The sequence below is a fragment of the Salvelinus sp. IW2-2015 genome, linkage group LG6.2, assembly GCF_002910315.2.
Source record: "Salvelinus sp. IW2-2015 linkage group LG6.2, ASM291031v2, whole genome shotgun sequence".
Lineage (NCBI taxonomy): Eukaryota > Metazoa > Chordata > Actinopteri > Salmoniformes > Salmonidae > Salvelinus > Salvelinus sp. IW2-2015.
This window is the reverse complement of record NC_036846.1, coordinates 6805247-6831493: the sequence shown is the minus strand read 5'-3', so window position 1 is coordinate 6831493 and position 26247 is coordinate 6805247. Positions and strand designations below refer to the sequence as shown.

The following is a 26247-nucleotide window of genomic DNA, read 5'->3' as shown; positions in this document are numbered from 1 at the left end:
GTGTCAAGTAGGTATGGTCTCATTGAAATGGAGTCGGCTGCCTACGGGGGCGGAGAATCACGTGGCAGTTAAGTTCAATATGAAATGAACTTAAATACGATTAGACTGTAGTTTACTAGAGCGCCTGTAAAATAAATATTGATAAAGGAATGAAGGAGGACGCTCAACCGACGCGAGTCGAAGTGCAATCAAAACATGTCATCAATAAGTATTGATTACCCATTTATTTGTCTCTGCCTCCAAATCGTCCCCCTAAAAAGGAAGGATATATCCTACAGGGCTATGCAAAACGTAGGAAGTGCCGCTGTCCTCATTCTTCCTGCTTCCAGTTCAGTAGACATACCTGTGAGATCAGGTGCGCATGTGGTCTTAATTAAATAGCCTATGCATGGGAGGAGAAGCGCAGGGCAGGTCTTTTCAAGGTAATGTACTTCCTAAATAGGCCTATGATTAGGCTGTAGTTTACTACATTACTAAATTATTGATCACCCATATTTTACCGTCTGAAAATCTTCCCACTCCTAAAAGGTAACTATAAAAATAGCTCAAGAGAAAGTGCAAGTCTCTCCAAATCTGCTCTCTTCAAACAACATCTAGCATAGTGGCTGATCCAGCCCAGTAATACAATAGAAGGGCCATGTGAAGCCTGTAACATTAGAGCTGTTTATTACTCTGTGTCAGTGTGAAAAGTAGGGAATTAGCTGTGTGTGGGGAGGGGGGGGGGACACGACCCCCCCGTCCCCAGTGAAAGTTGCGCCCCTGGCTGAAGCACCAAGGGTAAAGCAATACAACTGTATAAATGAGTCATGCTTTTGAAATCCAATTAAATTTCATTTCAGGGTATAATATGGCAGAGACCTCTATACCTGGTAAAGTGCTGGGTCAGCAGATATAAGTTATGAGGAAAATAGTAGAAATGGKGGTGTCTGTGTGTGAAAGAGAGATGGGAAAGTGAGAGAGAGAGGGAAGAGAAAGACCTACCACAAGCTGCCTCCATCCCACCTCAGCGTACAAATTGCCCTGACCACTGTACCAAAACGAAGGTTATCTGCAATAAGGGGAAAATTCAGCCAAATGACATTCAAATTARTTGAACAGAAGGGAAAAACATATTTATTTTTCATGGTTTGACTAATTCTGGAACTAACGATGGAATATTAATGCCTGCGTTGGAAAACAGCTCCTTCACATCAGATAAAAGAGCAAGTTTGATTGAAATTCCAATTAGGTACATTTAATTTATTTTAAGAGTAGTTCATATGTTTTTAATCATGTTTACGTATGGAGTAAGTACGATATCTGATGTTTGTATGGGTGGTGTTCTGGGGAATGTTTCATGGCTAGCTCCATCAGTAACGGATGGCTTGTGATTGGCTTGGCATAGTAAACAAATTCTCTCATCTCTGTTGCTCTTCTTCACCCCCTGCTGCTCCCACCCCTAAAAGGGTTCTTTGGCTGTACCCATAGGATAATCCTTTGAAGAACCCTTATGGGTTCCATGTAGAACCATTTCCACAGATGGTCCTACCTGGAACCAAAACGGCTTATCCTATGGGGACAGCCGAAGAACCCGTTTGGAACCTTTTTTCTAAGACTGCATCAAGCTCCCTCCCTCCCTCCCTCCCTCCCTCCCTCCCTCCCTCGAGAACACACAGTAAAAACCACCCAGGGTGCTGCAGGCTCAGCCAGGTGTGAGATGAGTGCAGCCTCCCATCGCCCCAGCATCTGTCCAGTCCTCTCACCCTGACAGAGCCTCACACACCCCACTCTCTCATCCCATCGCATACACATTATTAACCTTCCTCACAGCCCTCTCCCGCTCTTCTAGACCAGGTTGGTGTGTGTCTATAGCAGTGTGTAAATCAGTGCGAAACCCTGCCGTCTAACCTCCAACAGAGCAGTCCTCAACATACTGTGAGCAGAGCGAGAGAGAGAACGAGAAAAGTAACAAGCTGTCAACTGTTGTGGATGCTTGTTTTGCAAATGTCAATGTTTACCCATAAATAATTTACATTTGTCTGAGACATGGATTTATGTGTGGTCTGAGATCAACCGCTGAATTTGAATGTGTCTAGATCAGAACTTAACACAKCTGTAATTTCATGCGATTGTCACCAGTAATGGCTGCCACAGGAGGRTCACATTCCCGAACATAATTATTAACCTACCATTGTACCATCCCTGACAACCATGTAGACGACAMAAGTAATTGGAAGGTAAATGAAGACTTGATATGGGAGAAGATAGAGAACCAGGGGTGGATAGGGACTTCTGTCATCCARCATGCCCACCCACAGTGTCTCATCTCTGMGTACTCATGCAGGCCAGGGTCTCTGACACCTCCCAGTGGGCCGGAGGAGACTGTAATAGAGATGACATTACATACAACACATTCTGGATGCCTAGATCAACTAAACAGAATACGAGGTCATCGCAGGAGAGCGGGAAATTCCCTGTGCACAGACATGACACGAATTATATTGGTCGATTAAATGTTTATATGCACTTTACATCCATATGGTTTTATCTAACACATKTCTAATGCTGTAACTAGATCTAAAGTGAGATGTTTGGCAGCCGAAGCCCAAATCGTTTCTGTTCAGATGAAAATGACACCTGGCCATAGTAGTAACACAGATAGATACTTCACTGGATGTATAAATCGTGAAGCATCCGCTTGGCGTTTCCACTCACTACCAAATATGGTAGTGAAAGGAAGCKCAGTGTCCGGCAGTGGGAGACGATGGAACGAGATGGATCTTGGCCGACATTCTACAAATGTTCTTATCGATGAAACATTTGATCTCAACACAGTTTTCTGTTCCCAAAACTAGAATCCGTTATAAGAACAAAGTACACAAAGTTTTGTAGACTTTGCAAAAATGATTTATATTTTTTTCATCATATTGTTTAGAAGATGTGCAAAGGCGAATGGAGTTATTGCACACGCGCACTTCACAGAGGAGGTGTTCCCTAACTGAAATATGCAGATGATGCTAGAACACGCCAATAGGATCTCGCTAGCTCGTGCTTGGCTCTGTTCACCTCCTTGCTTGTTCTGCCCACTAGGACTCATTTGTTCCCATCGGAAACGACGAGCTGTGGTCTATCTTGGTTTAGTTCTAAAAATCTTTAGTAGTAATCTGTGGTCTGCATAACGTCATGTGCCCATACCTACTGTGTCGTTCACTGTGGCAGTCAGCTTCAACAGCAGGAGCAGCACTCTAATGGAATGGCATGCTGGGCTTTACAGAGCCCTCCCTCTAAGAGCAGCAGCCATGAGACAGACAGACGCACACTGACTGTACACAGATCATCTCTGGGAATTAGGGCAACTGTGGATGTGCATTTGGATTATCACTCTGGGCCATTTTAGAAAACACTCCTGGGTTGATTCCTCTCCTGACAGTGTTAACCCCTGACTGAAGCAGCTGACCTGGTACATGTAGCTACATCTATGTTGTGTACCCTTTGGGAATGCTATCTCAGACAGAAAACAGGTAGGCTTCTGTCAAGTTCTCTGTTCCACATGAAATTACCTACTGGTGCAAATGACCTGAATTGTTATTGCTCACAGACCAATCTGAGCAATGTCTCTGCAGAATGTTTGTGTGTGTGTGTTTACTGTACACTGTTTACAGGACGGTATGCTTGTCAGAACCCCTCTGGTTGTCGGCCCTGATATCCCTTAGAGGCTTGTTTGCCTGCCTGTCTGCCCTGATCAGGGGTGGGCGGGACACAATAACACACAGTACAACCAACTGCCACACACAGGAAATAAACGAACACAAGCAAAAACACCAAGCTAACAGAGTTTAAAACCTTGGGACAGAATGGAGAGGGTTTGTTCTCAATTTTAGTAGCAGCAGATTTCTCAAATGTTCTATATTAAATACATTTATCCAGGTAAGACTCATTGAGATCGATGTTACAAGGAGCCCAGGCCAGAAGGCAGCATCACAATCAACCAAACAAATCTACCATGACATGACCCACAAGCTCACCCGTTCTCAAGGGAACATTTTCAGTCGCTCCTGCAACGGAGGCAGCACTGATCTGCCACTGTCGCTTACCGTAGCGTGGCCCTGTCTGTCAGACAGACTCACTGAGGAGAGGTGATCTCAGTCTACACTGGACTGCTGAAAGTATGATCTCCTCTTTCCTTCTCTCTGCCTCGTAAACAGTGACCCCATCGACATATGTGGTTTTATCTTCCTCAGGAGAATGACGAGAATGAAGACAGTCAACGCCTTGGCTCCCCTGTCTGTCGCCCCTCTCACCCTGACTCTGGGCCCGTGGATAAAGGCTATTGATTGTTGAATCGACCGRGTGTCGCCATGATGGCTGCATTGTTTTATACTGGCTGTCAGTGGATGGAGAAACACATTAAATTAAGGGTTTCACTGTAGGCTGGGGCCAAACCTCTGCCCTGAGGGAAAATAGTGTCTGCTTACAGTATGACATCAATCAGCATCCACACATGTCCCTAGTCACGAATCAGATACTGCTTGTAATAAACTAAATTGAATAGGGAATGGGTGAGTTGGAAAAATGGGAAATACTGGAGATGCATATAGTCATTAATCCCTGTTAGTGAGACGTGGGTACAGTAGCCTTGTTCTGTAAAGGAAAGATGGGGGTGAAGAGGTGGGGTTTAAAGACTATCAGTAATGTGTAGTAGTGAGGGGCCTGGCTTCCCTAAGGGCTTCTATCATTTCCCATTGGACATTTCTGACTTCATTTGCCTTCACGAAAAATGTAGCAACCCCTACAAAAATGGCCATTAACCATAATCCACATTTACTGTTGCTGCAGGATTATTTTCCTGCTGTAACAAACTGGCTCAAATTAAGATCCTACATCTGGGCCTGGCGATCTCCTGTGTGGAGGCATAACTGGAAGGTGTCTGAGAGTGAACTCTGAACAGTCCCCTTTCAAGCACTTTTTAAAGTCTAGCTGTGAACCAGAGGGATTTTWATTTTGGTACTATATAACTGGTATAATACATCTCCCTACTCTCCAGTCGTTTGATCTTGGTGATAGGGCACATAGGATAGAGTTGGTAATAATAGTATGATGCATTGAACACTTAGTGAGTGAGTTGCATTTACCGAGGAGAACATTTCAGTACAAACACTGAGGTGATTGGAGCTGGAAGACAGACACACACACACACACCTCTTTGGTCTTGCCTCACATTAGGTAACTGGATGTGGCAGCAGGTGCAAATGAGACATTTAAAATAGTGTCTCTGAAAATAAACAAGGCATCAAGCACACGCAACAAAACCACAGACATGCATAGGGACTTGACTCACATCGTCCCCGGAAGGAATTCATCTGTCAAGGTATGGCTAAAAATCACAATTACCCATTCAAGGCGTCTAAACACCCTTGGCTGGGCTGGGCTGGGTACTCATGGGTGTACTGTGTGCTCACACACACACCTGTGTCCTGTCTGATGTCAGTGGGCTGGAGGAACATTACCCAACGGGCGTGTGATGAGATTAAACAAATACAGCGATTGGTACGGTGCTCTGCTCCCACYCCATACCTCACTGTCTGACGGGCCTGATGGGAGGGGACTGGCTTCTCCTGTAGACCTACGGTTCTGACCAGGCCATAGAGTATACCAGAGCTAGACCTCACCTTACAACAGTACTACTCGTCTACCTCTGGTTCTCCTTTCCCTGGGAGAATGCAGCAATGGTTACACTTCCTCACTGTTCTGCTCTTTCAGTCGTGAAATAGTTCTGACCATCTAACAGACCTGGAATAGTCTCCTTTCAAAGCCTTGATGTATTGATGTGTCCTGTTGATCAAATATAGAGGTACACCTCCCCCTAGTGGTTTAATTACATACTACAGTACGCATGCACAACAATTTTTATTTTTATTATTATTATGAACACAACAAATACAAAAATAAATATACAAACAAGAGTACATAAACCTAACAGACAGGGGTATTARATATCAAGATTCGTTTTCAATTTGTTAAATACTTTTATGGTGCGTATTYCTTTTARATTTACTGATCATTTCAAAATAATATTTAAATTCTATCTTAAATAATGTGAAGAGAGGTTTGTTCTCTTCATTTTATGGACACAGAATCTTCCATGAAAGATAAACAAATGAACAATGAAAGTTAAGTCAGTGTCCATATCTTTTGGATCAAAATAAAACATAATGTCAGTCTCTCAGAATAACATTAACTATCGTGTCTTTTAAAATATTATCTTCCAACTCACTCCAAAATCTTCTGACATCAGAACAGTCCCAAAATATATGGTCAAGAGTTTCTGGGTTACAACCACAAAAWGCACATTTGTTATCAATAGCTATTTRAAATCTGTGTATAATAAAGGWCTTTACAGGGTAGATTCTATGAATGAGTTTGTATGATACTTCTTTCACCTTATTAGATARACKATATTTACCAGARAACAACYAYACTTTGTTCCAGTTCACTTGTCCTAGGGCTGCATTCCAGTACATTTTAGCAGAGGGAATAGTAACATCTTGACATAGTTTCCTTATATACATGTTATTACATTTATAGTTTAAAATGTAAATTCCTTCTAGTTGTATTGAGGCTACAAAATCCTCCACAGTTGCACTTGGAGTATTGTTATATTCTCCTGAAAGAAGAATAGCACCTTTAGGTACAGCTCTAACAACAATTTGGTACTCAGGAGTGAATGTAACATTGTGTGCTCATAAATTCTGGATAATCATATAGTTGTCCATCATTATTCAATAATTGTTTAACCCAAATAATGTTGTTTAAATATATACACAGTTGAAGACGGAAGTTTACATACACTTTTGCCTAATACATTTAAACTCAGTTTTTCACAATTCTTGACATTTAATCCTAGTAAAAAGTCCCTGTTTTAGGTAAGGTAGGATCACCACTTTATTTAAAGAATGTGAAATGTCAGAACAATAGTAGAGAGAATGATTTACTTCAGCTTTTATTTCATTCATCACATCCCCAGTGGGTCATATGTTTACATACACTCAATTAGAATTTGGTAGCTTTGCCTTTAAATTGTTTAACTTGGGTCAAACGTTTGGGTAGCCTTCCACAAGCTTCCCACAATAAGTTGGGTGAATTTTGGCCCATTCCTCCTGACAGAGCTGGTGTAACTGAGTCAGGTTTGTAGGCCTCCTTGCTTGCACACTCCTTTCAGTTCTGCCCACACATTTTCTTTAGTATTGAGGTCAGGGCTTTGTGATGGCCACTCATTCTTGACTTTGGTTGTCCTTAAGCCATTTTGCCACAACTTTGGAAGTATGCTTGGGGTCATTGTCCATTTGGAAGACCCATTTGCGACCAAGCTTTAACTTCCTGACTGATGTCTTGAGATGTTGCTTCAATATATCCACATAACTGTTCTTCCTCATGATTCCATCCATTTGTGAAGTGCACCAGTCCCTCCTGCAGCAAAGCACCACACAAATGATGCTGCCACCCCCGTGCTTCACGTTTGGGATGGTGTCTTCGGCTTGCAAAGCCTCCCCCTTTTTCCTCCAAACATAATGGCCAAAAATTTATATTTTTTGTTTCATCAGACCAGAGCACATTTCTCCAAAAAGTATGATCTTTGTCCCCTTGTGCAGTTCCAAACCGTAATATGGCTTTTCAATAGTGGTTTTGGAGCAGTGGCTTCTTCCTTGCTGAGCGGCCTTTCAGGTTATGTCGATATAGGACTTGTTTTACTGTGGATATAGATACTTTTGTACCTATTTCCTCCAGCAACTTCACAAGGTCATTTGCTGTTGTTCTGGGATTGATTTGCACTTTTTGCACCAAAGTACGTTTATCTCTAGGAGACAGAACGTGTCTCCTTCGTGAGTGGTATGACGGCTGCGTGGTCCCATGGTGTTTATACTTGCATACTATTGTTTGTACAGATGAACGTGGTACCTTCAGGCATTTGGAAATTCCTCCCAAGGATGAACCAGACTTGTGGAGGTCTACAATTATTTTTCTGAGGTCTTAYCTGAGGCACTGAGTTTGAAGGTAGGCTTTGAAATACATCCATAGGTACACCTCCAATTGACTCAAATGATGTCAATTAGCCTATTAGAAGCTTCTAAAGCCATGACATAATCTTCTGGACTTTTCCAAGCTTTTTAAAGGCACAGTCAACTTAGTGTATCTAAACTTCTGACCCACTGGAAATGTGATACCGTGAATTATAAGCGAAATAATCTGTCTGTAAACAATTGTTGGAAAAATTACTTGTGTCATGRACYAAGTAGATGTRCTAACTGACTTGCCAAAACTATAGTTTGTTAACAAGACATTTGTGGAGTAGTTAAAAAACGTGTTTTAATGACTCCAATCTGAATTGTTATTGAAAAAACTCAAGAACCTCTCAAGCTGTATATGTGTTTGTAGTATACTAACCCAATATAGCATATACGACACCCACACAGCCGACAGCCCACACACACAAGCACACACCACACACACACACAGCACACACACACACACACACACAACACTTTTGGGATATGCTGTATATTGTAAAATTTGACTGCACGACAGACACTTTTACCTCTGAAATAGATTGGCTAATGGATTTCAGGCAAGTAATGATAAAAAAAAATTAACAGGAAGCTAGTCACCTATATCTAGTAAACATTTTCGGATTTGAGGGTGGGTTATGTATATTTTTTTGTTTTTTTAAATTTCCACAAAATAAACAGAACGATAGTATCTTGTATTGCGAAACAAAAATAGTAAGATGGCTAATAACTGGGTATGTCGATAATGTGGGAAGTATTTTTTTCTACTAAACCGCTTATCAAAAATGTGATAGTAGAAGTATTTCCACTCAAATGTCAACATGCTAATTGCTAACCAGTTAGCCAACATTTTTACGACACCAATAATCACATTTATTTTGGGACTGTTCTTATGTCAGAAGATTTTGGAGTGAGTTAGAAGATTTTATTTTAAAAGAAACGACTAATAATGTTAATCTAAGAGACTGATATTATGTTGTATTTTGATCCAAATGATATGGACCCTGACTTAACTTTCATTGTTAATTTGTTTATCTTTCATGAAAGATTCTTTATCCATAAAATGAAGTGMGRAGAGAWCAAACTCCTTTTCAAATGATTTAAGATAGAATTTAAATATTATTTTGAAATGATCAGTAAATGTAAAAGCAATACGCACCATAAAAGTATTTAACAAATTGAAAACGAATCTTGATATGTAATACCCCTGTCTGTTAGGTTTATATACTCTTGTTTGTATATTTCAGTGTTTTTGTATTTGTTGTGTTCATAATAAAAAATATATATAAATAATAATAATAATAAAACAATTAAGAGAAGTGAAAAATAAAAATAAATAAATAAGCAATGCACTTACTTCCTGTTTTGAAAAAAGTAATCGGGGGTGGTCTTTGTGAGGATGAAAACCCAATCACTGTCTAGTATTCGACTCCGGAAACGACGTCAGTCTTCTGTTTACGTCGTATGTGTCGTATTCAGATAAATCTCGATGTATTGAATTTTATTTTTAGACACGTTTATACAAATAGAAACATACCTCACAATTTGTTTGATTGCAATGGGCGGTCATGGTGTGATGACGAACGAGGAATCGTTGGATTACTCCGTGCACGAGGCGTGGAATGAGGCCACCAATGTCTATTTGCTCGTCATTCTGGTTAGCTTCGGACTGCTAATGTATGCTAGAAAGTAAGAGGCGCCTTTGTTTTTTGCGGCCGACTGTTAATACATATATGAGTCTTTTGAACTAAATGTGTGCTTAATAACATGTTTTTGATACACTTTGCTGTTACACTGCTTCCAACCAGCTAATGCACATGACTGACAGTTTACTGTTGGGTCTCACTCGCTTTCCTCCTCTTCTCCCKATCAGAAATAAGAGGAAGATCATGAGGATATTCGCTCTGCCCCCCACAGCTGGAGCCACGACCGAACCGAACTTCTATGACAGTCTTCAGAAAGTGAGACTCCGCCAGCAGCTGGAGATGTACTCTCTTGGTGAGTTTGTCAGTCACAGTGAGTGCCAGTTTTAGCCTTTTGGGGGCCCTAAGCTAGACGCAAAACATTTTAGTTGCCCCCCCTTGACGGTGGAGGGAATTCTACACATTTTGCCATGGGGCGAAGAGAAAGATTTGCAATTTTACTACAAATTTCATGCAATTCTACTCATTTTGCTATCGGGCAGTGATACTTATTTTGTGGTTTTACAGCAAATTTCCTGCAATTCTTCCTATTTTGCCAAGAGGTGGAGAGACATTTTTGCCATTTTATAACACATTTCCTGCAATTGTACACATTTTGTAATGACTTAAGCCATGTTAATATGATATTTAAGTGAGAATGACTAACAAAATCAATGGGGACCTCCTGGAGGTCAGGGCCTCTGGGCATGGTATTTGACCATAATTACTACACATTTAGATACCTGGCTAGACTAACTACCAATCTAAACATTGTTAGCTGACATGGCTAATTAAGTGACTGTCAGTGCCTGACGTATCAAGAGAAAGTTGGCTGATGTACAACCAAGCGACCGCTTATGCCTGGAACGGCCCTGGTCTCAGTGCTGTTGCAGAATAATGCATCAATCAATGTTAGACTTGTGCTCACTTATGAGAGAGCTTGGGGTCAAATGCATATTTAACATCTAAAAATGTATCTAGAAGAATTGTTCTATTTCTGTCCAAGATTAGGAACTCACCTCAAATCTGTTAATCACTCAAGTCAAATATATTTCTGGTTTATCAAATAGCTGTGTCATTCACTAATAAACTCTTAGCTCACACATCACTTCTAAAATAAATCAATCCCACTGTTTAAATTGGTATAATTCTGACTTCTTTATGCCTTCTTAACAGCGAGGAAGTTTGACCAGCATCAACACCAAGGCCAGAGTGAGAGTGTTCAGCTCTCTATGGAATGAGACTACAACAACAAGGTAGCGTGGCCTATCATCATGCCTGCCCGCTCCACCCTGTCTCTCCATCCCTAAGCCTCTTTGGCTTTGGTAAGTCTGATCATTACTACACTCCTGAAGAGGGCATGGGTACCAAGGAGGAGGAAGTCGAGGGTCAAGAAAGGTTTCTGTGATTTAAGACTGTCGTCAAATCGTTTGTGTTTGCACAATTGTTGCTGTACGATTTGAAACAAGGACTATAATGGATTTGGATATGAAGAATTACTGGATGTTCCCCATACAACATCTGTTTTTTGTTGTTGTTTTTGCATTTCTTTTGCCTTTTTTATGTATTTTATGAGTAATTTTTGTATTTTATTCAATGCCTTATTGGATTATGTGTGGATTTGTCGCCCCATAGTGGTTTTAGGAGAACCTACATCCAGTGTTCACGGTACATCCTGTACAGTGACAATTCAAATAAGTCTTAAACTTGTAAAAATAAAAAAAAGTATATTACAACAATAACCATTTCATTTAGCATATCTATATACATGTTTGGTTGTCAAGAACTGTTTCATTTCCCAGTTTCTGATCCTCCTATAGATTCCTTATTATGGCATTACTGCTGGGAAAGTGTTGAGAGGGTCAAAGTTGACTTTTACCCAATCCAATTGCTTTTTCTAAAAAGGAAATGAATTGCTATTATTACTCTGGTTCAAAATAATAAATAAAAAACAAGGGACCAATGAAGGACCAAGGAATTTAAAAGTTTTTCTTGATTTCACCCCCTCCCTCCTCACTCCACTTCTTTTGTAATAATTCATTTAATAGCACAATTCTCAGAGCAGAAAGTTAGCTCTGGTGTGTGTGTGTGTGTTTTGTAGAGCAAGATGGGGTAGGTGTTTGGGAGGCAGTGATTGAGGAAGGTGACATTTTGCATCAGGGGCCTAGCAGAAAAGCTGGGCCTCTAATCCATCAAATAAATAAATAAAACATGAGTCAGAGGAAAGCTGTGGCCCAGAAACACAACACAAAAGAGGCCAAACAAATGTGTGTGGACGTCCTTCGGAGGTAGTGTAATGGAAAAATGATTACTCCTCGCGGCGGCGAAATGGCACACTGATTAAACGCATCAATACATCAACGACTGGAGCGCAGGGCCAGATCCTTACCTATTCTAAATAGGGCTGTGTGTGTGTGTGCATTGAATCTTTGCTTATTCAGTTTTGTCATGTGCATACCCCTTTGTTGTTGCTGTAACTRTGAGCAGAGACTACTTCAGGATACTCTACTATTGTCCCACTGTAATTAAAAACCTGTGGACTTATTAGTGAAATACAAGCAGCACAGATAAAGTAAATGGTTAGAAATTGGTAATATCCCCAACTTCATTGAAATTCAGATTTAATCTATATCACTTGCATGACCAAAAGAATGTGGACACCTGCTCATTACAAAATCATCGCCATTAATATGGAGTTGATCCCCCCCCAACAGCCTCCACTCTTCTGGGAAGGTGTTTCACTACATGTTGGAACTATGCTGCGGGGACTTGCTTTTATTCAGCCATAAGAGCATTAGTGATTAGGCCCGTATTCGGCATTCCGATTCATCCAAAAAGTGTTCTCGACAAGCCTTTTCTGTATGGACCTCGCTTTGTGTACGGGGGCATTGTCATGCTGAAACAGGAAATGGCCTTCCCTAAACTGTTGCCATAAAGTTGGAAGCACAGAATCATCTAGAATGTCATTGTATGCTGTCGCAATAAGATTACCCACCGAAACTAAGGGGCCTAGCCCGAATCAAGAAAAACAGCCCAGYCAATTATTCGTCCTCCACCAAACTTTACAGTTGACACTATGCATTCGGACAGGTAGCGTTCTCCTGGCATCCGCCAAACCCAGATTCATCTGTCGGCCTGCCAGATGGTGAAGCGTGATTCATCACTCCAGAGAAGGTGTTTCCACTGCTCCAGAGTCCAATGGCGGCGAGCTTTACACCACTCCAGCAGACGCTTGGCATTGCGCATGGTGATCTTAGGCTTGTGTGAGGCTGCTCAGCCATGGAAACCCATTTCATGAATCCCGACGAACAGTTATTGTGCTGATGTTGCTTCCAGAGGCAGTTTGGAACTTGGTAGTGAGTGTTGCAACCGAGGACAGGCAATTTTTATGCGCTACGTGCTTCTGCACTCGGCAGTCCCGTTCTGTCAGCTTGTGTGGCCTACCACTTCGTGGCTGAGCCGTTCTTGCTCCTAGATGTTTCCACTTCACAATAACAGCACTTACAGTTGACCGGGGCAGCTCTAGCAGGCCACGAATGTACTTGTTGGAAAGGTGGCATCCTACGTCGGTGCCAAGTTGAAAGTCACTGAGCTCTTCAGTAAGGCCATTCTACTGCCAATATTTGTCTATGGAGATTGAATAGCTGTGCATATTTTATACACCGGTCGGCAGCAGGTGTGACTGAAATATCCGAATCCACTCATTTCAAGGGGTGTCCACGTACTTTTGTGTATATATATAGTGTATTTATATCAACATTGGTGTCCATTTTAAATGAGAATAAGTGAGTTGACACTCATTGGGCAAATATGGGAGTATGGTCTTGCAGTTATTAAATCCATGTCCCCGCCTCACCGTTATCAACAGAGAGATAATCCATGCCCATGAGTCATCTGCTGTATTATCATGAGCCGTAAGGTACAAACCTCAAATGCCACCTAGCCTATAGTATTAGGCTAGTACCAAAAAAAGATTATATCATGTGAACAAGTGTGTTAATGAGATAATGAGCCATTGTACATGTGCTTTTCTAATTAATCTGCTGATGTAATCAATCAGTTTCTCATTACCAGAGGTTTAATATTTAACCAGTACTATCCCATTGAGAAACATTATTCACAGCAAACATTAATCAATAGCTAATCTGGAGTTAATTGCTTAATTACCAAATGGACTAATGAGGTCGTTAGTGGGAGAGGTCTAAATGAACCACTCAGAATCTTCACTTCATTCTGAGAATGAAAGAGTTCAAGAGAAGGAGAGTAGAGGAGTGGACTAACGATACCAGGACCAAGGTGTTCCATCCACACCGCTCTTTAAAACGTCACCGTATTAAATTCACTCCTTGTTTCTTCTCTGAAGGAAAGCGGGTAGGGTTGTATCCTTGACATTCAGCAAAGTATGATAGAGTGATAGAAAAGAGAGAGTGGTTTACCTGCATGTCAATACACTTGGAGGGTAGCATGTCACCTAGAATGACGGTGTGTGTGTGCATGCATGTCAACGTATGTGTGTGTGTGTGTGTGTGTGTGCGCACATACTGGGCGTTTGTGGCTAGTTAGGTGGTGGAAAAATTAGGCACAGCTCGGTAGTTTTTAATATTTTTCATAAGGTGTAATTAAAAAGAGTTTATCACTGGGTTTGGGATAACACAGCGGCTCAATCTCCCAGTAATGAACCGTCTCCAACCATGCAGAAATCTATTAATAAACACCAGTCTGAAACAGAGAGAGGAAAGGGTTGAGAGAGGAGAGGGGGGAGAAAGAGAATGTGAGTGAGAGAAAGAGGAGAAAAGGAGAGGAATTAAGGGATAGAGAGGGTTGGGGATGAGAAGAAGGGACCGAGAGGGAGAGGAAACCCAGCTGATAAATGAATGTAATCTCACAGTGAAAAAGTGAAGAGCCACCGTGGTTATACATCACCTGGAGCGGCTAATGAAATATGCTATCTGTTTCTGTTAGCCAAAGAGCCCTTCGAGGGATTCTAGTTCATCTCAATGAATTCTCTGTTTCTCCCCCTCTCTCTGCATCATACAGCAAGTAGGAGAATAGTTAGACTTCAATATTTTGCTCTCTTTCGCTCTCACCTTGCTTATGCTTCATCCTCCCCTCTCATCCACTTCCTTTATAAACATTTCATATATGTGGAGATGTTATGATTAAAGAGAAATAGACAGCACGGTTTGGCCTATTTTAATCTCACCCGACACAGTCTTTATGGTGATGGTTATCATGGTATTGCAGGACATCAGCATATTATACCCGAGCTCGCATTCTTATTCCACCTCCACAGCAGCCGCCTTGAAAAATACGAGAAAAGTAAACGGCTTCGTAATTTAGTTTTTATGTAAGAAAAAGTCAGGAACAAATGCAGCTAACCAAAAATTCTGGGTGTTTTGGCTGTATTAGTTTGAAACATTCTCTCTCACAATACAATACAGATGGGTGGTTCTGGTTTGTTTTGAAGGCAGGAAGTGGGCCAGAGCCTAGGGCGATCACTCCCTCTACCCTCTACATCCGAGAGCCAGTTCAGAGAAAATTACCTTCTTTATTTTCCCTCTTCAAACTGAAAGGGACTTTCAAGACAATCTCTCTCCCAGGGACATGCATTAAATACATTATGTTCCTAGTTTCCCAGGACTTTTGAAATGTACTAGTTCTGAGAAATGTTTGTCATGAATTAAGATCATCATCTTCTAGCTTTTTCTATGCAACACTAGGAGTAATATGCAAACACTTATGCCTTGTGCATGCATATGCACACGCCCATTTACACACCACAGGCACCCACACGTGTGATCTGGAGTGGACTTGGACAGAGGATATCTCTTAGAACGGGGCCCCACTCTTCAACACAGCGGGGACAATCTCGCCTTTCTCTTCTTTATTACTGTAAGGTGATTTATCGTGTAATATAACAAGCCTTAACTTGAGCCCCTTAAAATGTCTCCCATATTAACTGGACATTAACCGTTCATCTTCTCCGCTCCTCTCTTCATTAGCCAGAGAAAGCAGACAAGCCAATCACACAGCCTCGTCAGCCGCGGGCTGCGACAGGAAGGAGCTTGGTGTTTTATGGGTAGCGTGCATCATATGATGGGTGGTACATGTTATGGTTATTATGCTCTATGGATGGTCTATCAATTAGCTTTATTGAATTGAGGTGAGTTATTCTGATGGGTGTTCTTTTCTTCCATAGCTGAATAGGGTATTATCCTATGACGTGCTATAAGAGCGTGTTCAATGTTATGGTTATGCCCACAGCATGTTTCAGCAACCTGAGTGCCATTATTTGCATGTCTGATCTTTTCCCTGATGTGTAAACAGCCCGAAAACCACATGGAATCTGATCTTTTGACTTCCGATTTATACCACTTCCATATGTGGATCAGAATCCTGATACAAACCCCAGACATCTGTCTGGATGCTCAGATTATATTTTTATGCTCTGAAGAGATTTTTTTTTMMGGGGGGGGGTTACACATGACCTGGCGTTACCARGACAACCACCCCAAAATTTAAAGGAACAGTGACAGGAAATTAGCATTTTAACCTTTATTTAGCTAGGCAAGTCAGTTAAGAACAAATAATTATTTACAATGACGGCCTACCTTGGTCAAACCCTCCCCTAACCCGGATGACGCTGGGCCAATTGTGCTCCGCCCTAATGAACTCCCGATCACGTCCGGTTGTGATACAGCCCGGGATCAAACCAGGGTCTGTAGTGACACCTCTAGCACTACGATGCAGTGCCTTAGACCGCAGCGCCACTTGGGAGATCGATTGCATCTGTGTGCTACTCATAAGCTGTGTTTGAATACCCATACTAATATACTGTATACTACATACTTAATGAGTWTATACTATATACTATTATTTAATTTTAGTATACTGTAAACGAACGGTAACCTTTCAGGTTAGTGTACTAGTGTTTCGTCTGTCTACCGGAAGTTGATGCTGTTGCTATGCAAGCTCTTGCTAGCTTGTTAGCATAATAAATTACTAGCTAGACATTTTATGACTTAGGGTGTGTTCTTACATTCAATCTGGAGTGCCAGAAGCGCTCAGCGTGCACTCTGGGCATTTGTAAATTCAGAGCATTGTCAGATTGTCRGTTTGTGAACTCGGAGCATTCTGGGAACTTTTGGCATACTACCTATATCCATACTATGACCAATAAGCATACTATATACTTAATTTACTCAATTCACAAATAGTATGGTTAGTATGAGTATTCGAACACAGCTATAGAGAGTGTATCCTTACATACTACCCATTATGGTGTCTATGAGCACACGGGCAGTGCCATTGAGGCATCTCCATTTTGAAGTAGTCACGATTGGCTGATCCCTCCTGATGACCTGGTTGGACATGACTCCAACATGTCCTTTTCAAGTTTTATGTGTGCTTTTTTAATTTTTTTTAATGGTTTAATTAAATTAATAAACTAAGAGCGTCTGCTAAATGACTTAAATGTAAATGTAAATGTAAATGTAAAAAAAGAAGCCCTCAATTGCACTGCCCATGCTAAAATGGCCTTTTGGCCACTAGAGGCCTCTATCATTCTCTATGGTGCTACTCCAGAGGATACAGCAGTATGAATGCGCAAATCTGATGTGGGTCACACGACTGAGTGTGGCCAGTCAGAAAGGATAGGGTGGCTGTGTAAAGACAGCCGTTGTGATCTACTTCATTCATCCATTCACTGCTGCTCACTCTTGTGTCAGTAACAGTTCCACCTCTCCCTCCATTATCCTCATTAGTGGACGKCCAAAAACAGCCTTAGTCACTAGATAGAGGAGCCATAGTGCATTGACAAGACAAGATAAATCCACCCAGAGCCATAGATCGCGTCGTCCCATTAGCCAGTTGAGCCTGTTTCCTCGTGACCTTTTCTGCGATGACATGATACYCCTCCCCATCGTCACGGTAACACATCCCCCGACTGTGTAATCCCTTAGGTCCTATTTAATCTCTGTAATCGTCCTGGTGGCGGAGGGATAGGGCTTTAACGGTCTCATTATAACCTGAGAGGTGAGGATCATCAATCCACGCTGTGTCTGAAATGGCACCTAAGCCTTATTTCATTTATAAGATGTATTTATTTTCTTGGGCTTCTGAGTGGCGCAGCGGTCTAAGGCACTGCATCTCAGTGCTAGAGGCATCACCACAGACACCCTGGTTTAAATTCAGGCTGTATCCCAACTGAAAAAAATATTAGTGTCATGCATCTTCATGATGCCCAGCCCACGTGGGCTTATAAAACAATGCATTTGGTGTATACAAATCAAATGATCATATTTATATATGCACATACCTACATACATACAGTACCAGTCAAAAGTTTGGACACACCTACTAATTCCTGGAGTTTTCTTTATTTTTAATATTTTCTACATTGTAGAATAACAGTGAAGATGTCACAACTATGAAATAACACATATGGAATCATGTAGTAACCAAAAAAGCTATAAAAAAATCTAAATAGATTTGAGATTCTTCAAAGTAGCCACCCTTTGCCTTGATGACAGCTTTGCACACTCGTGGCATTCTCTCAACAAGCTTCATGAGGTAGCCACTTGGAATGCACTTCAATTAACAGGTGTGCCTTGTTAAAAGTTCATTTGTGGAATTTCTTTCCTTCTTAATGTGTTTGAGCCAATCAGTTGTGTTGTGACAAGGTAGGGGTGGTATACAGAAGATAGCCATATTTGGTAAAAGACCAAGTCCATATTATGGCAAGAACAGCTTTAAGACATGAAGGTCAGTCAATCTGGAACATTTCAAGAACTTTGTTTTTGTGAATGCACTTGAAGAAACTTACAATCAAGCACTATGATGAAACTGGGACTCATAAGGACCGCCACAGGAAAGGAAGACCCAGAGTTACCTCTGCTGCAGAGGATAAGTTCATTAGAGTTACCAGCCTCAGAGTTTAGCCCAAATAAATGCTTCACAGAGTTCAAGTAACAGACACATCTCAACATCAACTGTTCAGAGGAGACTGTGTGAATCAGGCCTTCATGGTCGAATTGCTGCAAAGAAACCACTGCTAAAGGACACCAATAATAAGAAGAGACTTGCTCGGGCCAAGAAACAGGAGCAATGGACATTAAACAGGTGGAAATCTGTCCTTTGGTCTGATGAGTCCAAATTTGAGATTTTTGGTTCCAACCACTGTGTCTTTGTGAGACACAGAGTAGGTGAATGGATGATCTGCATGTGTGTTTCCCACGTGAAGCATGGAGGAGGAGGTGTGATGGTGTGGGGGTGCTTTGTTGGTGAAACTGTCAGTGATTTATTTAGAATTTAAGACACACTTAACCAGCATGGTTACCACAGCATTCTACTGTGATACACCATCCCATCTGGTTTGCGCTTAGTGGGATTTTTTAAAAACAGGACAATGACTCAAAACACACTTGCAGACTCTGTAAGGGCTATTTGACCAAGGAGAGTGATGGAGTGCTGAATCAGATGACCTGGCCTCCACAATCACCCGACTTCAACCCAATTGAGATGGTTTGGGATGAGTTGGACCGCAGAGTGAAGGAAAAGCAGACAACAAGTACTCAGCATATGTGGGAACTCCTTCAAGACTGTTGGAAAAGCATTCCAGGTGAAGCTGGTTGAGAGAATGCCAAAGTGTTCAACGCTGTCATCAAGGCAAAGGGTGGCTACTTTGAAGAATTTAAAATGTATTTTGATTTGTTTAACACTTTTTGGGGTTACTACATGAGTCCATATGTGTTATTTCATAGTTTGATGTATTCACTATTATTCTACAATGTAAAAAATAGTAAAAATAAAGAAAAACCCTTGAGTAGGTGTGTCCAAACTTTTGACTCGCACTGTACATGTATTACGCACTGTACATACACATTTGCATTCTTGCTGAAATGAAGACAATTGAAATACAAAAAACAAAAACCTTTCAGTTGTACAACTTATCTTGTCTCGTCTTGCAGGAACACTTCTTTTCTGAATTGCCATTCAAGTTTTTCTTCATCACTACTCCAGAATAGTTCTGGTGTCTGTCGCTGCATTCTTTCAAACATGTTACTCTTACATCATCATATGAAGTACAATAAAATGTTTTTAAAGTGCAGTTCATTCTCGATCTCCCGTAAAATTGCAGACTGTACATAGCCATTCTTCTTCATCTATGGCATTGAACCTACCTACTTCAATACTTGTTCTCAACTGGGCACACAAGGACCTTTGACTTCTTGTTAGGTGAGAGGTGACATAGGGTTCTGGATCATAGCTATTTTAGATCTGGTTGTAAGTTCTGAGTTTTGGTTTTAGCCATGTATCAGTGGACCATTTTTCTTTGTAGCTAATGGTTAACTTGTGTTTGATCAGGTTGACATTGCATCATAACTTGTTTCTTAATATATGTTGAAGATCAACTTCCTTAAATACACTATATGGCCAAAAGTATGTGGACACTCCTTCAAATGAGTGGATTTGGCTATTTCAGCCACACCCGTTGCTGACAGGTGTGTAAAATCGAGCACACAGCCATGCAATTTCCATAGGGAAACATTGGCTGTAGAATGGCCGGTGCTGAAGAGCTCAGTGGATTTCAACTTTGCACCGTCATAGGATGCCACCTTTCCAACAAGTCAGTTAGTCAAATTTCTCCCCTGCTAGCGCTGCCCCGATCAACTGTAAGTGCTGTTATTGTGAAGTGGAAACGTCTTGGAGCAACAACGGCTCAGCTGCAAAGTGATAGGCCACACAAGCTCACGGAACGGGACAGCCAAGTGCTGAAGCGGGTAGCGCGTTAAAATCGTCTGCAACACTCACTACCGAGTTCCAAACTGCCTCTGGAATCAACGTCAGCACAATAACTGTTTGTCGGAGCGTCATGAATTTAATTTCCATGGCCGAGCAGCCGCACACATGCCTACGATCACAATGCCAAGCGTCGGCTGGAGTGGTGTAAAGCTCGCCGCCATTGGACTCTGGAGCAGTGGAAACACCTTCTCTGGAGTGATGAATCACGCTTCACCATCTGGCAGGCCGACAGATGAATCTGGGTTTGGCGGATGCCAGGAGAACGCTACCTGTCCGAATGCATAGTGTCAACTGTAAAGTTTGGTGGATGAGGAATAATGGTTTGGGGCTGTTTTACATGGTTTGGGCTAGGCCCCTTAGTTACATTCCATATTAATGCCCATGATTTCGGGAATGAGATGTTCGACGAGCAGGTGTCCACATACTTGTCATTGAGTTCCTTTGTCCAAGGGTAGTTATGTTTTATCCCAGATTTTTGGGGGGTTGTGTTATCCTGCCCTCTGGCATATTGATAAGATGGTTCCATAATTAAATAATTTCCCCCCTCTGTCTTATTTCCCATCCCATGTCTCCTTGAATATCAAGGCCTGGAGCAAGCTTATTCACTCCAAGGGAACATCTTATGTCTCTGTTTGGAATAGAGTTATCCGTTTTGTCTTCTTCACAACCCCAGATTCCAGCAGCATAGTTCAATATAGGACGCACACATGAATTATAGTGAACTGTATAGTACACAACTAACCTATGGGCCCTGGTCAAAAGTATTGCCCTCTAAAGGTAAAAGTGTGCCATTTCCGACTCAACCTGAATCTTAAGGAATGTAACTGAAAAGATCTCATATCACTATGCTTCAGTTTTTCTATACCAGGGATTAAAACTTGGCCCTTTTTATATTTTCTAGTGGTAATGATTCGTATATATATAAAGACAATTCCTCTGTTCTCTTTCTTCCTACCGTGGCTCTGTTTTTTTGTCACTGTTTTTTGGAGAATCCCTCTGGCTCCGCCGTGATTCAATTACATGTGATAAAGGGGGACGATGCCCAGAGTGGAGGAGGTAATTTGAGACAAAAGGGGACCATTATGATTCTGTAACTACCTCTCCTCTCCCCAAGGATGGTTCACAGCCACCATGAGGATCACTTTATCAGGGGAAACGTGGAGCCCTGCTTTTAGTTTCTGCAGAGCCAACATGGACCCACTCCACATAGGCTTTACAAAGCCAAAATTGCCCCTGTTCTCATAGGCTTATCAAAGCCAAACTGAACAAAGGCATCACAGGCTTAATCGTTTCAAAGTGGAGTCCACGGTAACAGGTTGGCTAGATGGAGCCAAGACGTCGCTGGTGGCAATTGGCTTCCCAAGCCCAAATGGAGACACCACTTTTAGGCTTTTATGGACTTTTATGGCATTAACGCTCTGCCTCACCTCCATTAAACTGCAGTGTTTTCATGGGGAAATTCAGAAGCAGTGCCCTGCCCGTTCTGTTTGATTGCCCGTCAATAGAATAATAAAGTTTTATTGAATTGAATTGCACTGAACTGAATTGGGGTTGGAGCGAGGCATTTCAATGAAATTACGCTGAACCAACGRGGAACAGYCGTTGAATTGACGCCCGTGCCCAGTGGGCAGTCTGTCCATACGCAGCGGGTTAAATCACCAATCCACATAACAAAAACTGAGCGAGGAAAAAGAAAGATTAACTTCTCAATGAACAATTCCTTCCTTTCTGGTAGGGGATGTGATTCAAAAGCTAAAAACATTGCCCGGGAGAGAGGTTATCTAATTTCAATGATACAAAGCTGGACAGAGTATTAGCTGTACCTGTTGTGTAGGGGGCTACAACAGGATATCACGTTTAACCTAGGTGTGTGTGCGTCTCTCTTGATAAGACATAGAGGTTTAATATCCCCACAGCTCCATATCACTTCCTAGATCATTGGATCAGTGGAGATAACGCTGCTAACCTCCTGTCACACAACACTCCACAAGCCGCTATTGCACCCCYCACTCAATTAAAAAAAGCATCCCCCCCCCGCCCCCCGCCCCCTAACCACCAAACCCAATTCCCTGGGCTGATAGCATCACTCTTGTCTTCTCTCAGATCTTAATGATGGCTGGGGAGGAGGAAGACACACCGTGTACAGGTTTGGACATCAAACCAAACTGGGAACACAGTGTTGTCTGTGTCATTGTTGTCGCTAGTCGTCTGTCATTAATACCATTCCAGCCAGTCCACAGGAAAAAATACTACAGTACTTTACTTTATAATTATGTCGTAAACTGTAGTATACTATAGAATACTATACTACACACTGTAGTATTCCTCGATCATGTGTAGTACTTACTATAGAATGTTGTAGAATACTATAGTAAATGCTATAGTATTATAAAAAAAACTGTAGTAAATACAACAGTAATGTCTGCAAAAAACACTTAAGTTTTTTAAATTTGTTTTTGTATTTGTAAAACTATAGTAATACTACAGTAATTCACTTGCACCCATGAGTGAGTAACCTACATGCCAAGGATAGACCATATATTGTGTTCCCTACAGGTTATAGTTCAGAGATTCTGCTCTTTTCTATCTGTTCAAACCACAGTTCTACCTACCTACAGGTTATGGAACATTTGCTCTTTTAGTATTTGTCCAGTAGGTTTCCTGACGAAGAAAGCCTCKATTTCTATGTCAAASATAATWAAACATAAACAATACTACAGTAATTACTATAGTATATACTATATATAAATAGTGATGGGAAGTTTGGCTCTTTTTACTGACTCYGATCTGTTCAACTCGTTCAGTTAAAGGAACTCATCTTTCGACTCATTTCGTTAATTTGATACAGTAATTTCCAGAGCTATCGAATGATGGCAAGCGATGTACTGAAAACTCGAAAGAGTCATGATTCTACAAGCCTCTTGTTCATCATAGGAGGCTTATTGGAACTGTCGTTTCTGACTGATACGTATGAAAGTGTGATTCAAACAATGTACATTTGTGATTGCTAGGCATACAAATAACATTATTTATTGATACCTTTGAAACGAGGTTCAGTTGCGGGCGCCACCGGACTAGATTGTGAACGAATCTTGGCGGAATCCAATTGCTTGACTGCTGCGAGAGAGATGAGCACAATATCGTTCTCGAACTGCAGCAGTCACACAAACGATTCGTTCTCTAGTGTTTAGCAGAGGCAAGCTGTGTACGTTTTGGTTCTACAAAGCTGTGGCCATCAACAACATTAAATAATCAATGCATTGCATTAATTATTGCACCATGCGATCAATTATCAGTTTTCTAAACATGTATTTTTCTTCTCTTCAGCATGATCTATTTTCCAGTTGGTGGTCGGAGGATGTCTCGGGAGCCGCTGATCCGGTGGAGCGCATAACCCTGCTATAGGATTCATTGCGACACGCAMGTCAAACGAACGACAACAAATAACGAGTCATTCAGGGAAAACTAATCATGACTCTCGAGTCAGTAAAATTTCTCTTTCAATAATAACGAATAGTTCACGAACTGCCCATGACTAATAGTAAACTTGAAATAGCCTACTATAGAATACTACAGTAATCTGCTAAAATAAAACACTGTAGTAGGTTAAATACTACAGTAATGTCCACAAAAACACTTGTGTCTGTAAAAACCCTACAGTAAATACTATATAGTATTCACTGTAATGTTTTTGCAGACTTTATGTAGTAGGCCTATTCAGCGTAGTGTTTTTGGCGGCCTGCAGGCGTTGGTGTAAAGTACTTCAAAGTACTCCTTAAGTAGTTTTTGGGGGTATCTGTACTTTACCATTTATGTTTTTGAAAACTTTTACTTCACTACATTCCTAAAGAAGATAATGTACTTTTTATTCCATACATTTTCCATGAGACACAAAAGTACTCATTACATTTTGAATGCTTAGCAGGACAGGAAAATTGTCAAATTCACGCACTTATCAAGAGAACACGTGGTCATCCCTACTGCCTCTGATCTGGCAGACTCAGTAAACACAAATACATACTTTGTAAATTATGTCTGAGTGTTGGAGTGTGCCCCTGTCTATCTGAAAATMTAAAAAGCAAGAAATGATGGAATCTGCTTTGCTTAATATAAGGAATTTTAAATGATTTGTACTTTTTACTTTTCATACTTAAATATATTTTAGCATACATTTACATTTGATACTTAAGTATATTTAGAACCAAATACTTATAGACTTTCACTCAAGTAGTATTTTACTGGGTGACTAACTTTTACTTGAGAAACTTTCTATTAAGGTATCTATACTCTTACTCAAGTATCATGATTGGATACTCTTTCCACCACTGCCTGCGGGTGATTTTCCTCCAAGTTTTCTGAGCATATTGTTGTACATAAAAGACTGTAAAAACAACAGCCAATCAGCTCCAAGTGATTTTAATTTAGGAAATTATTATGTTTTAGTCAAATATGCCTGTTTGGCCTTCTTACAGTCAATTTTTTTGTCTACAAATGATTTGTAATTATGTTCCGGCCCCTGACCATCCACTCAAGTAAAAAATCGGCCTGCAGTTTGAATGTAGTTGTTGATCCCTGCTATAGTATATAAATAATACTAATAATTAATGTGGGAGGTTCCATTGCTTTGCAGTGATTGGTGCTCTGTCCATGCTATTCCACTAGGTCCCTGTAGGGGTCACTGTGACTCTTCAGAGGGTGCCCACACTGCTCAGTTAATTACATTACAACATAACAGCACAGAGCAGCAGGCCTTTCACAAACACTGTAGCGGCAGCACTCCTGATTCAACACACGCACTGAGACACGGGTCTCACATTTCAGACGTTGTATCAATGCAAGGAAGCGCACATCCATTGGATAACATGCTGCGACTGTACGGTAAAGCCACACATTTGTAGGTTTTGAAAATCTTTACTGTATTTTCTGTCTGATTGACAGCAAGAGAATACCTATCAGTTGTTTAAAAGCAGATGTGTTTACTATTGTGATGCGTAGCGTTGATTGTGTCCTCGGGGAGTGGGTCTCCGTCTCCTAAGCATTCTTATTCATGATTGGCCTCCAAACCACGCTGTGTTGCATTGTAAACTCAGCAAAAAAAGAAACGTCCTCTCTCTGTGTACTGCGTTTTATTTTCAGAAAACTTAACGTGTAAATATTTGCATGACCATAACAACATTCAACAACTGAGACATAAACTGAACAAGTTCCACAGACATGTGACTAACAGAAATGGAATATTGTGTCCATGAATAAAGGGGGGGGGGGTCAAAATCTGAAGTAACAGTCAGTATCTGGTGTGGCCACCAGCTGCATTAAGTACTGCAGTGCATCTCCTCCTCATGGACTGCACCAGATTTGCCAGTTCTTGCTATGAGATGTTACCCCACTCTTCCATCAAGGCATCTGCAAGTTCCCGGACATGTCTGGGGGGAATAGCCCTCACCCTCCGATCCAACAGGTCCCAGACGTGCTCAATGGGATTGAGATCCGGTCTCTTTGCTGGCCATGGCAGAACACTGACATTCCTGTCTTGCAGGAAATCACGCACAGAATGAGCAGTATGGCTGGTGGCATTGTCATGCTGGATGGTCATGTCAGGATGAGCCTGCAGGAAGGGTACCACATGAGGGAGGAGGATGTCTTCCCTGTAACGCACAGTGTTGAGATTGCCTGCAATGACAACAAGCTCAGTCCAATGATACTGTGACACTCCGCCACAG

At 41.3% G+C, this 26247-nt stretch overlaps 1 protein-coding gene and 1 non-coding gene across 2 annotated transcripts; both read left to right on the top strand.

Annotated features, from left to right (window-relative positions):
• Positions 1–9487: 9487 nt before the first annotated feature.
• On the top strand, positions 9488–24026 carry LOC111965732 (small integral membrane protein 19). Its single transcript, XM_070444206.1, has 4 exons — positions 9488–9731; positions 9916–10040; positions 10901–11049; positions 23855–24026. Exons 1-3 carry the CDS (start codon positions 9601–9603, stop codon positions 10963–10965), a joined length of 321 nt encoding a protein of 106 aa, XP_070300307.1. The 5' UTR covers positions 9488–9600; the 3' UTR covers positions 10966–11049; positions 23855–24026.
• On the top strand, positions 23152–23206 carry LOC111966045 (U7 small nuclear RNA). Its single transcript, XR_002877597.1, has one exon. It is a non-coding gene; the product is annotated as a U7 small nuclear RNA (small nuclear RNA).
• Positions 24027–26247: the final 2221 nt, after the last annotated feature.

Coding starts and splice junctions, on each gene's coding strand:
- LOC111965732 (XM_070444206.1), top strand. CDS start 9,601: ATGGGCGGTCATGGTGTGATGACGAACGAGGAATCGTTGGATTACTCC. Junction 10,041..10,900: donor GCTGGAGATGTACTCTCTTG/GTGAGTTTGTCA, acceptor CCTTCTTAACAG/CGAGGAAGTTTGACCAGCAT.